Below are 14507 nucleotides of genomic sequence, written 5' to 3'. Positions count from 1 at the left end.
CTGGGGCTCCCAAGTCTAATCCCCCAAAGGTCTCCCCTAAAGGGACATAGCCCCCAGCCTCCTTGTAAGACCCCCGGGACCTGGCCTGCACCTCTGTGACCCGGTCTCCTGTCTCCAGCCTGCAGAGATTGTCTGCAAGAACTGGATGGGGTTCGGGACCTGGTTTCCCTTCTGCAAAGGTAAAGAATCTGCCCCCTTCGCTCCCGGGTGGGCTTCTCAGAGCCTCGGGTGGGGCCCCAGGCCTGTGGGGGGCGGGGGAGCCCTGGGGACGGGGAGTGACACAGCCCTGGGGGGAGGGGCAGTGGGAGCACTGTGCAGGGTGGGGTGGGGGTGGGGGGCCCAGAGGGCCGTGCCGGCCACCCCCGGCCTGGCTGTCCGGGCCGCAGCGTGTGCCTCCTGTCTCCTGCAGCCACCTGGAGCGGCGTCCTGACCAGGGAGGCCTCCCCCAGCCCTTAGGGCAAGAAGGCCCTGGGGACGTGTGCGAAGCGGCACCTGCGGGAGCCCAGCGGCCCTGCGGGGGGCCCGTGAAGGATGCCGCGCCCACCATGCCCGGGTCGGCTTCCCCCACTCCTACCCAGCACTCTCCACATCTGGCCTCCCTCCTACCCACAGAACCTCAAGAAGAACAATCTAACTTAAAGGGAACCTCACAGGACACAGTCACAAAGAGCTCACCTCCAGGTAATTCCTATTTGGCAGCTCTCATTCCAGCCATCTCAGGCCTTGGCCATGCAACCTACGCCATCTTGTCCTTTTCCTGGTGCTGGGAAAGCACCAAGTCCTGGTTCTTCCCCTCCCGGGCACAGCATAAGTGCCCCCAAGAGCACCTGACCTGCCACCCAAAAGAGGCCTTGTTCTGGGGGGGCCCTACCAGTAGGCAGATAGAGACCCGTAAGCCCTCGTTTGTCAACCAGGACGTCCAGAAGCTGCTGGAGATACTCATCACCAAAAGGGCAGGACTGAGGATTTGGAAGGAGAAAGTCAAGGACGGGTCAGTTATGAAACAGTTGTGCTCAGACAACCCCCTGAACTTCTGGGGGACTCTGTGGAAGTTGCTGGGTGCCGAGCAGGACACCACCGCCCCACAGCCCTCCCGGAACGTGAAAGACAAACTTGAGAAGCTGCCCGCTCCTCAGCCGCTGTCCCTCCCCAAGGTCTTGGAGGACAGCGTGCAGCAGCAGTGCGGCCAGCTCTTCTGGGGCCTGCCCTGTCTGCACAGTGAGTCCCTGGTGGCCACTGCCTTGGTCTCTAGCTCTCAGCTACGAGCTCCCTCTGTTTTGTTCAACTCTATCTCTAATTGCTTGCCGATTCTAATTCAGCATCAGGTATCTTCCCAGTTTCCCCCTGCCCCAGCCTTGCCCTGCCATGGGGTCCGAGCCCGGCCCTCCACGCCAGCCGTGTCCCAGCCCCAGGCCCACCTTGCGGCCTCTGTCCCAGTCCGACCGCCTTCTCCTCCACCCCAGATGAGGACCTGTGGGGTATCCGGCCCTCCATCCCCGAAGAAGACACCACCTTTCATCGCAACTGAAATTCAGCATCTGGAACAGCCCTTGTTGCAGAAGCAGCCAGAAAGGGAAAGGACTTTACCCTCCGTGCTGAGAAGATTTCCCAGGTTCTCTAGCCGCGTCCCTCCCAGGCTGCCCCCAGACAACCAGGCCTCTGAGGCGAACAAGTCCAATTGCATCTTTCACGGGGATTTTGTCATCTTTAATATCCAGAAGCGAAACCTTCACAGGAGGCTCAGCAAGGATAAACACCAAGGCAGTCTGTCCCACAGGATCCAAGTGTGTCTGGACCTGAGCTCGCCTCAGGGTGAATTACCAGGGATTAGCCAGGCACAGGACAAGCAGGGTCTCCCGAGGTCCATTGTATCCAAATCCAAAAGCAGCCAGGCTACACAGAAGACCAGGTCCAGATACCCTAGAAGTTCCCATAAGAAGCAAACAAGATTCCCATTAGAGAACAATTTTGGGACGGGTCTATGGCAATGTCTGAAGAGGATCCCAGCAGATCTCTCCAGGGTCTCAGCCAGCTTCCCAGAGAAGGTTCTGGAAACTAAATCAGAGAAGGATTTAGAAAGATACTTGATGAGGACCTTGAAGAGTGACTCAGGAAAATACGTGGCCAGGAGTCCAAATAAGAAACATCTAGAAAAAACCTTGAAAGTTCATTTGCGCAGGAAATGGGGACAGATCAGTGAGGGTTTGATCCCCGTGAGTGTACGTCGATCCTGGCTTGTGGCCAACCATGTTTTGCCCAAGTACCACACTCACACAGAAATCAGAAAATCAGCACCCTTGAAGGGTCAGAAACCCTGCGTAAACACCTCCCACAAGCTGTCCTTCCTTAATTCACTCACCCAACAGATGCTGGAAGCACACATCATAAGGTTTCGGGTGAAGCAAAGGTGGGGCCTAGCCCTCCAAGCCTTTGAGACCATAAATCTCAAGCTACATGAAGCTCAACCCTTGCCCCTTCCCCAGTCCCCCTCTCCCTGCTCAGCTACCTGTGAATCTGAGGCCCACTCGAAGGCCAAGTTCTACAAGTTCCGGGGAAAACCCCCTCAGCCCTATCCAGGAGAAAAGGGGATAACGGAAGAGTCTGTTCCCACCTCAGGGAGTTCCCTGCCTGCCCCGTCACCCCCATCTGAGGGAATCCAGAAGGCCCTGGAAGGGACCTCCCCAGGTGACAGCCATGAGCCCTCGGAGGCCCCTTTATCTGGACAGGAAGGCAGAACACCTCCTCCAACCTTCACACTCAGCCTCATAAACAGAACCCTGCAGAGTGAGACTGTTATGGGGGCCAAGAAAGGCAATCTGGGGCCAAGTCTAAGTTCGGAAATAGCCAGGAATGAGCTAAAGGGGAAGAGTGGGGCTCAGGCTTCACAAGACAAGGTAGCAATACTGGAGGTGAAGTTTGGGTCCCAAGCTTCAAGAGCTGAAGAGGCCAGGGAGGCAACAGAGGCTGAGAAGGCCCCTGCTTGGAAAGTCATCTTAGGAACCAGTATGCTGCCTGATTGCCAAACCATTTATGTGGATCTGAGGAGATCAGGGTCTCCAGGGATGAGGAAAAGCTCCTCACCACCTACAGAGCTGGGTGCCCGAGAGCCGAAGGAACCAAGCCTTAAAACAAAGGTTGCTAGTAAGCTTGAGCTCCAAGAGAAGACAGAGTCAGAGAAACAGCCTCAAGGCTGTGCCACCAGTGCGCTGCTTCAAGATTCTCCCCGTGACATCATCCTGCAAGACATTGCCACCGGTATTCTTGTCCAAGGCCATGACCCCAATGTGCTCCTGCAAGACTCTCACGCTGATGTCCTCCTTGCTGAAGACATCTTGAGGTTCCCCTTCGGTTACCAGAGCCAACATGCCAGTAGGGACATACCACCTTCCCCGGTTCCAGAAGGTGAGCTGATGTCCAGCAGACCAAGCAATCAGGGGCAGCAGGAGCCCAGTACACCAAAGGCTGATGAGCCATGTAAGAGGCAGAGCAAGATGACTGCCTCCACGGATGAGAGAAAAGACCAGAAGAGTCCCTCACTAGAAGAGAATGAAAAAGGGTTTGCAGAACTGAGGGCTTCCCAAGCCCATAGGCTGAACCACCCTCCCCAGCTTAGAAGAACAGGAGACAGCCTTGGAAGCAAATACCTCCAGCTCGTGCCAGAAAAGGGACAGATTTTTCCAGAAAACCACGTTAGAAAAAGGATGAGACACTTTCTGCATTGTCTTACTGTCAATAAAAAAGGCAAAGGACTGGAAGATCCCCTTCAAAAACACAAGCCTGCATCAGCCACTGTCCAGGGCCCAGGACTGGTCAGAAGCAGATCGGTTATGGATGGCAGAGCTGTTGAAGCGCAGACAGTTGTGACAGCCGTGGGGCGGGTCCTGCTGGAGAAACTGGAACTTCCCCAAGGACTTCATGCCAAACAGACAAATCAGCACAAAGAATTCCAGGGCCCAGGGGGTTCCTGCTGCCACATGGTTCTGTCCTACCCGGACCAGAGAGGGGCGATGAGAGAGACAGCCTCCAATCACCGGGCCACCCCCAAGGGCCACAGCTGTCCCAACAAGAGCCAGCAAGCCAGAGACAGGGATGGCAGGTGGTGGGTCTTCCCACCCAGGGAGCCGGGGTCCCCAGGCAGACCCTGATGGTGGCAGGAGCCTCAGATCATGTCCACCATCGCCCAGCATGCAATCTTCAAACATGTGTCTCAATCCCATCAAGCTGTGGGCGCTTCTCATGTCTTTCCTGGTAGGAAAGCTTTTCTCCAAGAAAAAATTGAGTATATGCAGAGAAAGCCTGTTTTTTCTCAGGTCAGCACATCCTCTATGTGCTAGTGGCTTCTTTGTACCACAATTTTTATTTTTCCAAAATATATGTTTTTTTTTTTAACTTTTTCTCACGAGAGGAGCTGGCCTCTGTGCTCTGTCAGGGATGGGGGAGGGAAGGAGTGGGTCAGGGCATGCTCTCCCCCATTGCCTGCTGTGGCTCCCAGAAGGGACAGGGCCCTGGAAGGAAGGTGACCACGTGGTGTGCTCCAGACCCCCCTCCCTCACACACCTTCGGGTTCCACACAAATGAAAGAGGAGCACAACCTGGAAGCCCCCACCCCAGGATCTGGCTCCGCCCATCCCGGCCTGCTCGCTCATTCCCTCTCTCCCTCTCTCCCTCTCTCTCCCTCCCTCNGCGTCCCCTGGGGCAGGTGCCCTTCTGCGCAGCCTCCTGAGCCTGCGCGGCGCCGGGGCCGCGGCGGACGTGGACTTGACGAGGGGCCGAAGGACGGCTCCCAGGGGACGGCGGGGGTCGGGGTGGGGCCTCACTCGTGGGGTGGACAGTCCTGCCCCAGGAGAGGCCCCGTCCAGATGCAGCAGGCAGGGCCCTGCCCCCACCCGTCAGGACCCCGCATGTGGGCCGGGGACCTGGTGCCGGGCGCAGCGGGCGGCACAGCCCTGCTGGGCCACCGCTTCTCTCCGCGGCCAGGCCCTGCCTGTGGGCTCTGTCCCCCGAGGCAGCCCCCCGGGGGTGGGGGGCAGCAGTGACCGTGCAGCCAGGACCTGGGGGGACCCGGCGGTGACTGTGCAGCCAGGACCTGGGGGGGGACCCAGCGGTGACCGTGCAGCCAGGATCTGGGGGGGGGCCCAGCGGTGACCATGCAGCCAGGACCCTGGGGGGGGGTGACCCAGCGGTGACCGTGCAGCCAGGACCTGGGGGGGGGGACCCAGCGGTGACCGTGCAGCCAGGACTGGGGGGACCCGGCGGTGACTGTGCAGCCAGGACCTGGGGGGGACCCAGCGGTGACCGTGCAGCCAGGACCTGGGGGGGCCCAGCGGTGACCATGCAGCCAGGACCCTGGGGAGGGGGGTGACCCAGCGGTGACCGTGCAGCCAGGACCTGGGGGGACCCAGCGGTGACCGTGCAGCCAGGACCTGGGGGGACCCAGCGGTGACCATGCAGCCAGGACCTGGGGGGGGACCCAGCGGTGATCATGCAGCCAGGACCTGGGGGGGGGGGGGTGACCCAGCGGTGACCGTGCAGCCAGGACCTGGGGGATGGGGGGTGGGGTCCAGGACAGAGAGCACCCTGGGTCCTCGGGAGCTCAGGACAGGGTGGCCCGGAGCAGGGTCCCTGAGCCCCTCAGGGGCACCGAGAGGTGGGCTCGGGGGGCGGGGGAGCTGGATGGGGACCCCGCAGGCCCCTCGGGAGAAGGGCTGCAGGCAGGAGGCTGAGGGAGCCGCAGGGGACAGGAAGGAGCCGGCCCGTGCCCTCCACCTGCCGGAGGCGCAGTAAGGTGGGAAAGGGACAGAGCTCCCCGCGCTGTGAGACCCCCACAGAGACCTTCACAGAGACCTCCACAGAGACCCCGCACACAGAGACCTCCACAGATTGGTCGCATAGAGACCTTACATAGAAACCTCCCCCAGAGACCCACATGAAGACCCTACACAGAGACCTTGACGAGACCCACGCAGCGCCCACACGGATCTCTCAGAGAGCTCCGACTGAGGCCCTATCCAGGGACCACCCACAGAGACCTCGCACAGAAACACCTCAGCGATCACGGATCTTACCACAGAGACCATATAGTCCGCACAAAGGCCCCCCGGTGCCCCCAGACCCCACAGACAGCCCTTGAACAGAGGCCTCACCCCTGTCCTTACAAGGCCGAGTAGCCGCTCCATGCCAGGCCCTCTGAGTGGATCTGAAGCCACTTAGCAAGTTGGCATTACGGGTTAGTAGCAGCACCCCTACCCCGAGAAAACGCTTGTGTATTTTTTTATCCTGAACAAAAGCCTTAGATCCTTTCCTTCACAGATTTTCATTAGCTCCAGCTCTGACCCGCAGTTTAATGAATCACAAAGTGAAAATGAGCAAAACTCTGCCAGCACCTAATGAGGGAAGGTATCTTATTTGTCCATTTTTAGTTATTGTTTAGTAAAACGGCATCAGGGATCACATTTTTTATTTTGTTAGGGACAAGTCCCCGCACTCCAAAGGACTTCTTCACCTTGGAAACGATGTAGGGAGGCCTACGGCACCTGGGATGTGGACTGGAGTGAACCAGCAAAGAGGCGTCTGACCCGCGCTGTCCCCATAGCACGTTATTTGTGTTAGGTTCGTGAGGTTTGCTTTATTTTTAAGTTAAACAAACCACAGTATCAAACACATAAAGCTGTTTGACAAATGAGACGAGTGTTGACAATATTTCTATTATATCCTCTGGCTTGTTCATATTTATTGTTAATGATATGAAATTCTTACACCCTTTTCTTTTTGTTCTGTCTGCTTCTTTTTGTTCTCTTTTTGCTCTGTTGGTTAAGTGTCCGACTTGGGCTCAGGCCATGATCTCATGGTTCATGGATTCAGGCCCCACGTTGGGCTCTGTGCTGACAGCTCAGAGCCTGGAGTCTGTTTCGGATTCTGTGCCTCCTTCTCTCTCTGTCCTCCCCTTCTCATGCTCTCTCTCTCTCTCTCTCAAAAATAAACATTGAAAATAATAATAATAAATAAAATGTAGTAGGATCCTTAGATGATATCATGTATATCTCCAGAATATGAAAAAAAAAAAAGTCCTAATGCTCAGCTAAGATAGCTTAAACTTCCGGACTATTTTAGAAGGACTCACATTTTATATAATTCTAAGGAATGCACATTTTCTAAGATGCAAAAGGTCAGGCTCTGTTTTACATTATAGGGTTCCAACAAGGACATGTTATTTAAAATAATTTTGAAATCTTAGAGAATATTTCACTTAATTGGTGCTTGAAATATACATTATGTCCATTAAATTACTTGGGAATTGGCATTTAAAAATGTTAAAGTATACATTTAATCAGCATTTCTATTATAATAATAAAGGTCTCACCATCTATCTAATATTTTCCAAATAGCAAGACTCCATATTTCTTTTTTTTTTTTAACAAATAGTTTATTGTCAAATTGGTTTCCATATAATACCCAGTGCTCATCCCCACAAGTGCCCTCCTCCATGCCCATCTCCCCCCGCCCCCCACATCCATCAGTCCTCAGTTTGTTTCTCAGCATTCAAGAGTCTCTCATGGTTTGCCTCTCTCCCTTTCCCCCACCATTTCCCCCCTTCTTCTCCCCCATGGTCCTCAGTTAAGTTCCTCTTAATCCTCCTATACGTGCAAACGTGATATTTGTCCTTCTCTGCCTGACTTATTTCGCTCAGCATAACACCCTCAAGGTCCATCCACGTTGCTACACATGCCAGATTTCATTGTTTCTCATTGCCATGTAGTATTCCATGGTATAGATAAACCACATCTTCTTGATCCATTCGTCCGTGGATGGACACTTAGGCTCTTTCCATGTTTTAGCTATTGTTGAGAGTGCTGCTATGAATAAGACTCCATATTTCTAATTGGTCATAATCCTGTTGCCCTTGACTTGGTAAGATCTAGATAAACAGATGTGAAGTATATGGCTGTCTCTCAGGTCACCCATTAGAGTGACAATGTCACAATCCTTTCTCTCAGAAGAAAGGGATGAGCTGGTGTGAGTTCTGTGGCTCTCTGTATTTTTGTTTAATTTTTTAATGTTTATTTTTGAGAGAGAGACAGAGTGTGATTGGGGAGGGGCAGAGAGAGAGGGACACAGAATCCGAAGCAGGCACCAGGCTCTGAGCTGTCAGCACAGAGCCTGACATGGGGCTTGAACTCACAAACCATGGGATCATGACCTGAAGTTGGATGCTTAACCAGCTGAGCCACCCAGGCGCCCCTCTATTTTTTAATTAACAAAAAAACATACTCAGGCAGTAAAATATTTTATAAAATCATAGCCATTAATGCTTTGAAATTTGTTCCCCTGGTGAGACTTCCTCATGTTACTGAATCACAGGACTCTGGAAGGTGGCTATGGATGCCCTCTAATGTCCAGGCAATAGTATTTATAATAACTAGTTATTTATAATAGTTATTTATAATAACTAGTTATGTATAATAGTTATTTATAATAACTAGAACAACCCATCATTTCCCTATCCACAATATTCCACAATCACAAAAATGATACTTTCTTTTTGGAAGTTTAAGCTGTTTCTAACCCATGTTTTTAGTTAGAATAAAACTAAGTTGTTGTAAGAGGTGTAAAATAGTGTAACTCCCAACAAAACAGATGAGGATTTAGGAAACGCTACCACCTTTCATAGGAAAACACAACTGCCTCATCTCATCCCCATAACAAGAAATGTGGGTGACACAGCTCTTTGCTCTGAGCATTTTTATGCATGTGCTTTAGCTGGTCCTGTGGGTTGGATGCATTGCTTTTTTTCTTAAGGTTTGTGGGACAGAATATTTTTTGCAGAAGTGATAAATAGTATATGTGTTCTGTAAGTTAGCTCCCATAGCCATTCCTAGCCCCCTAGGAATGTAACAGACAGGGCATAATGGCAAGCAGAACAACAGATATAAATATTTTCTGGAAAATGATTCCATTACCTTGAAATTTCTCAGTGGAAGAAAAGATGGAGGCTTTTCCAAGGCAAGCTGAGATACCCTTTCCTCACAAATAGGTACATAATTATAGGCTATTCAAACTGAAAGGGTTACCACAAGGCTGTTTGCTGGAAGGATTTGCAGAGAGCAGAGCAAGGTCAGGCAAGTTCAAGGTCCGTTGGCCACGACCAAGACACCTTTTACAAAACTTGTCCATAATTTAAGTAGGAAACCGAATTTGGCCAAAGCAGAGCTGGGAATACCACCTTCCCTCTGTTTGCTCAGAGATGACACTGCCCCCCACCCCCCCCACCCGGTCACCCCCTCCCACTGGCTGAGGCTGACTAGAGACTTCAGGTGCAGAAGTAGGTGAGGGAGGAGGAAGAGGTGAGGAGAAGCAGCCGGAGCAGAGAGGGAACAGGAGAAGGGGGAAGACGAAGAACCATTACCAAATAATAATAATAATAATAACAACAGTAATAATGTCCTCTCCCCTAGCCCGGTCACCTAATTACCAAACGGGGACCCCGAGGCATGGAGAGGCTCCCCAAACACGGATTTTTGGTTCCCACATCTGACTCTGATCAAACGCTCCCCCTACTCGGTGAGAGCATCCGTGTGAAAGGAGCCCTTTCCTAAGTCAGACAGAAGATAGCCCTACACACAGTCATCTCCACTCCCACCAGACCAGGGGACATCTCACTACTAAAGAAAGAAAAAAAAAAGAAAAGAAAAAGTCACTTGGTCATTTAGATAACAAACTACTTAAGAGAACAAAAACCTCTGTTGATAACAGTCAGTTGTTTGGGTTGGGTTTTTTTTTTTTTTTNNTTGAGACTGAGAACCCCGAACAGGCCCCACTCGCTATCAAGAGTCGGACGCTTAACCGACCGAGCCCCCCAGGCGCCCCTCGACCGTAGGTTTTTTTCCCTAAACCTCCACCGGTGTCCTCTCTCACTGCAAAGAGTAATAACCCAGCTTGTCCGGGACAAAACCCGGTCGCAGGGGTGTTCCCGGCGTGGGTGCCGGCATGATCTCACCGGAGCCACCTGCCTCGGCCCCTCCGGAACACCCTCGTTCCAGGCCTCTGTCCACATGCCGCTGGCTCCGGAACACTTCCCACGTCCCCGGCCCGGTCCGGCCCGCGGGCCGTGTTCTCCGGACCCCCGCGCGCCGCCTTCCGCGGCCGCCACCTGTGTGTCTCGGCGCGTCTGCCAAGGTCACCGACGTCCCCTTGCGGGCCGAGCAAGGAGCCCGACCACGCAGGTCTTAGTCTAGTGCCCGATGAATTAAAGCTTGCTAATCAGTGGCTACGTGAATTAAAGCTTTCTAATCGGCCTTATGTACAAATCACAGCAGTGTAATCACATCTTTCAAAAGGCTTCCAGCTCTTTCAAGCGGCCAACGTGTTTTGAGAAGAATCTAAGATAAAATAGCATTAACGGTTGAAATTTAATGATGCAAAGAAAATTCCAAATTCGTGGATCTAAGTCTTTAATTTTATTTTTTTAATGTTCATTTATTTATTTTGAGAGAGCAAGGGAGAGAGAGAGCACGAGCAGGGGAAGGGCAGAGAGAGGAGAGAGAAGATCCCAAGAAGGCTTTCTCCTGTCAGCACAGAGCCCATCACGGGGCTCGATCCCACAAACAGTGAGATCATGACCTGAGCCAAAATCCAGACTTGGACCCTCAACCACTGAGCCACCCAGGTGCCCCTAAGTCTTTTATTTTATATGTCAAATAGGAATATCCTTGTAGCTTTTGAAATTAATCACAAATTTAAGTGTTTACAGAATATAATTTAAAAAGCAATTTAATTTACCTCGGGTATTATTTTTATTATGACAAAAAATTCATTTAAAAAGCTGTTACCAAAGAACATATTTAAAGCACTTAAATATGCAACTTACAACAGCTACATATATTGTAAACGTACTATTCTAAAAATTAGAAACAATTAGCGCTTGTTGACTTTAGCATTTGATGTGCTGAAGAGTCTGGAGAACCATTGGCTTATTAACAAAAACATGTAAAAAGGGGTAGTGAAAAATAACACTGCATGCATTTTTGTTTCCTTTTTGGAAATTAGTTTTGAATTATTGAAAATGTTTCAAGATATTATTTGAAAGATGTGTAAGAGAAAGAGTAGGAAAAATGTGTTTTCCTGCTTGCTACCTAACAATTTCACTTTATTAGAAAATAAACACATAATAACTCTTTTTGACCTCATCTATACCTATAGCTACTCATCCATTTCTCCAACGTACAACTGTATGTGAATTTTTAAAATTTGCATACAACATTGTATTCGTTTCATGTGTACAACAGAGTGATTCGATATTTATAAATATTGCAAAATGCTCATCACCACAGTAAGTCTGGTTAACATCCATTTCTATACATAGTTAGAGATTTTTTTCTTGTGATGAGAATTTTTAAGGTCTACTATCTTGGCAACTACCAAATATGCAGTACAGTATTACTAACTACAGTCACTATGCTGTACCTTTCATTCCCATGACATCCCTATTTTTCTGTTTCAGTTTTTATTAATCATTGAATTCTCTTTTTAATTTTTTTCATTATGATAAGTGTCCTCCTTAATTCCCATCATTTATTTCCCCCAACTCCCCACCCACCTCCCCTCTGATGACCATCAGTTTCTTCTCTATAGTTAAGAGTCTGTTTCTTGTTTTCCCTCTCTCTCTCTCTTCCGTTCATTTGTTTTATGTCTTAAATTCCACAAATGAGCGAGATCACATGGTATTCATCTTCCTTTGACTGATTTATTTCACTTAGCATTATACTCTCTAGCCCCATCCGTGTCGCTGCAAATGGCAAAATGGCTTATCTATTTTATAATTGGAAGTTTATACCTTTTGATTCCCTGTACCCATTTGGATCACCTCCCCATCCCCACCTCTGGCAACTGCCAGTCTGTTCTTTACATCTTTAGGCGTGGGGTTTTGGGCTTTATTCTTGTGTTAGGTTCTGCATATAAGTGAGATTTTACAATATGTGTCTTTCTCTGTCTGACTTCCTTCACTTAGCATAAGCCTCAAGGTCCACTCATGTTACTGCTAATAGCACGATTACTTCAGGGTTTTTTAATGGCTGAATAATATTGTATTGTATTATATATCACATTTTCTTTATCCAGCCATTTGCCAATGGATACTTAGAGCATTTCCACATCTTGGCTATTGTAAATAATGCTGCACTGAACATAAAGGTGTATATATCATTTTGAGTTGGTGTTTTCATTTTCTTTGGATAAATACCCAGAAGTAGAATTACTGGATCATATGGTAATTCTCTTTTTAATTTTTTGAGAATCTTCCATACTGTTTCCCATAGTGGCTTCGCTAATTTACGTTCCTGCCAACAGTGCACAAGTATTCCCTTTTCTCCACATCCTCGCCAACACCTGTTATTTCTTGTCCTTTTGTCATTAACCATTCTAACAGGTGTGAGGTCACATTTCATTGTGGTTTTGATTTGCATTTTCCTGATGATGAGTGATGTTGAGCATCTTTTTTCTTTTTTGTACCTCTTGTCCATCTCTAATATATGTTATATCTGAAAGTCTATTCCAAATCCATTTCCTTCTGCATGTATCTGTTGGCCATTCTTCTCTTCCAATTCTATCTAGAACTCACTCAAGCCGGCTTCATCCCCTACCAAAATTGCCTTTCTTGGTTATCACCAATCACATTCTACATCCAAAGTTTAGTTGCTAATCTTTACCTTGATGAACACCAGGGCAACAGTTGATGACCCCCAATACCTCCTCATGGGAAAGGTGTCTTCATTTGACTTCTAGGCACCACATTCTCTTAATTATCCTTCTACCTCAGGAGCCACTGCTCCTATGCCTTTTTTTGTCTGATTTATCCTTATCTTCTCATTCTTCTTTTCTCTAATTCGCTCCTTACGCAAGTTCATATAATCTCATGATTTAAATACTATTGGTTCACTGATGACTCACAAGTTTATATTTCCAGCCTGGACCCATTTCCCTGAACTCTTTGTGTGTCTAACTGCGTATGGATTGACTCAGCTCAAGTGTCTAGAAGTCATTTGACCTTAACCTCATCTCCCGTCCTTGTTCTCTTGAATCTGTTCCCACCTCCAGTCTTTCTTTTCCCAGCTAATGGCAATTCCATTCTCCTAGTAGCTCAGGCAAAAATGTCTTGATGCCAGCCTTAGTTTCTAACTCAGTGACTCCATATCTCCCTTATCAACCAATCCCACTGGCCCTGCTTCAGAGTTTTAATGGGGTCTAGTGGTGTCTCACTCCCCACCCACCCCCACTCTTGCCCAAACCACTCTCCTCTTTTGCTGGGGCTTTTGCCAGTTTCCTAACTCAGAAGTCTCTGCTGCTTCAGACCGTGTACTAATATAGCTTACTGAAAACAAACAAACAAACAAAAAGAGTGAGACTTCTAAAATGCAAGACAGAAGGTACCACCCCTCTGCTCAAAACATCCGAAGAACTTCCCAATCTACACAGTAAATTCTAAAGTGTTTACCATAGTACTAAAGAGGCTCCCCACCCTCCTGAGAACTCCCCCCTTCCCTCACCTTACTCTTTTCTGCATTGCCTAGCTTGCTGCTGCATTGTCTAGAGGCAAGGCTTGGCCTCGGCTCCATTTTATTTGCTGTTTGCTCTGCCCTCAGACATTTACATGGCCAGCCTTCACTTCCTGCTGCTCTGCTGAAAAGACACCATGATAGTTAAAACTTCTCTGATCACCTTATTTTCTTAAGGCTCTAGTCCCCACCTCCCCACTTTGCAATCTTTATCCTCCTTAGAGCTGGTTCAAGATGGTGGTGTAGAAAGATCCTGAACTCACCTTCTTCCACAAGCACAAGTCTGTAGCTGCATATGGAAACATCTCATCTGAAAAAAGTCCTGAAAACTAGACGAACACCACAAATGGTAAAAGAGCCCCCTGAGATGAACAGGAGCAGCAGAGAAAAGGCTCTTACCAAAATCCCACCCCCTGCAGAGCGGCCCAAGTCCGGAGGGATCTCACAGATATGCAACTTCCATCCCCCAGGGGCAAGGAGCTTGGCTTCTATATCAGAAGCCCCAAGGAGAGGAACAAGCCCCCAAAACACTTGCTTTGCAAACCAGCAGGGGGTGTGTCCAGGACAAAGGGAACTATAGGGAATAGCCAGTGCGTTCTTAAAGGGCTGGCACACAGATTCACTCACCCTGGGACCCAGCACAAAAGCAGCGTTTTGAAAAGGACCTAGACCATACGTGGAAGAGATTCACCTACTAATCCTAAGGTGACTTCCAGAGAGGCAGAAACATGCTGTGACTCGTTCCAGGAACAAAAGTGAGGGTGGACACCATTTATGCAATCCCATTCTACCTGTTAACGCTGGTACTGGCAGGTACCACTAACCTTTCAGTGCCACTGGACATATTCCACCCAGCCACCTGCCACAGCCACACCACAGCCAGCCGGCAAGCACCCTGGCGCTGGGCTGCAACCATGCCATAGTCAGGGAGCTCATCTATAAGCTGCCTAGAAGAGACTT

At 49.6% G+C, this 14507-nt stretch overlaps 2 protein-coding genes across 3 annotated transcripts in view; both read left to right on the top strand.

The window, feature by feature from the left end:
* Positions 1 to 14507, top strand: part of LOC144227729 (spermatogenesis-associated protein 31E1-like) — a 51622-nt gene that overhangs the window by 26882 nt on the left and 10233 nt on the right. Inside the window, exons 10-12 of one of the 2 annotated variants that reach the window (XR_013334035.1) lie at positions 119 to 179; positions 410 to 681; positions 6469 to 6609. Coding sequence is in view for 1 of the 2 variants with exons in the window: in XM_077759484.1 (XP_077615610.1) it covers positions 119 to 179; positions 410 to 681; positions 6469 to 6518 (383 nt within the window). In the remaining variant the exon portion in view is untranslated. Of the gene's footprint in view, positions 1 to 118; positions 180 to 409; positions 682 to 6468; positions 6683 to 14507 lie in introns of those variants that run through there. The other variant, XM_077759484.1, reaches the window with a different exon arrangement.
* LOC144227728 (spermatogenesis-associated protein 31E1-like) lies at positions 690 to 4391 on the top strand. Its single transcript, XM_077759482.1, has one exon. It carries the CDS (start codon positions 999 to 1001, stop codon positions 4143 to 4145), a length of 3147 nt encoding a protein of 1048 aa, XP_077615608.1. The 5' UTR covers positions 690 to 998; the 3' UTR covers positions 4146 to 4391.

The sequence above is a fragment of the Crocuta crocuta genome, unplaced genomic scaffold, assembly GCF_008692635.1.
Source record: "Crocuta crocuta isolate KB4526 unplaced genomic scaffold, BGI_CrCroc_1.0 scaffold41, whole genome shotgun sequence".
NCBI classification, from domain to species: Eukaryota; Metazoa; Chordata; class Mammalia; order Carnivora; family Hyaenidae; genus Crocuta; species Crocuta crocuta.
Note: the sequence above shows the minus strand (reverse complement) of the source record. Positions and strands in the feature narration are given on the sequence as shown.

What these genes read in the sequence shown, in the direction of transcription:
- LOC144227728 (XM_077759482.1), top strand. Translation starts at nt 999, where the DNA reads ATGAAACAGTTGTGCTCAGACAACCCCCTGAACTTCTGGGGGACTCTG.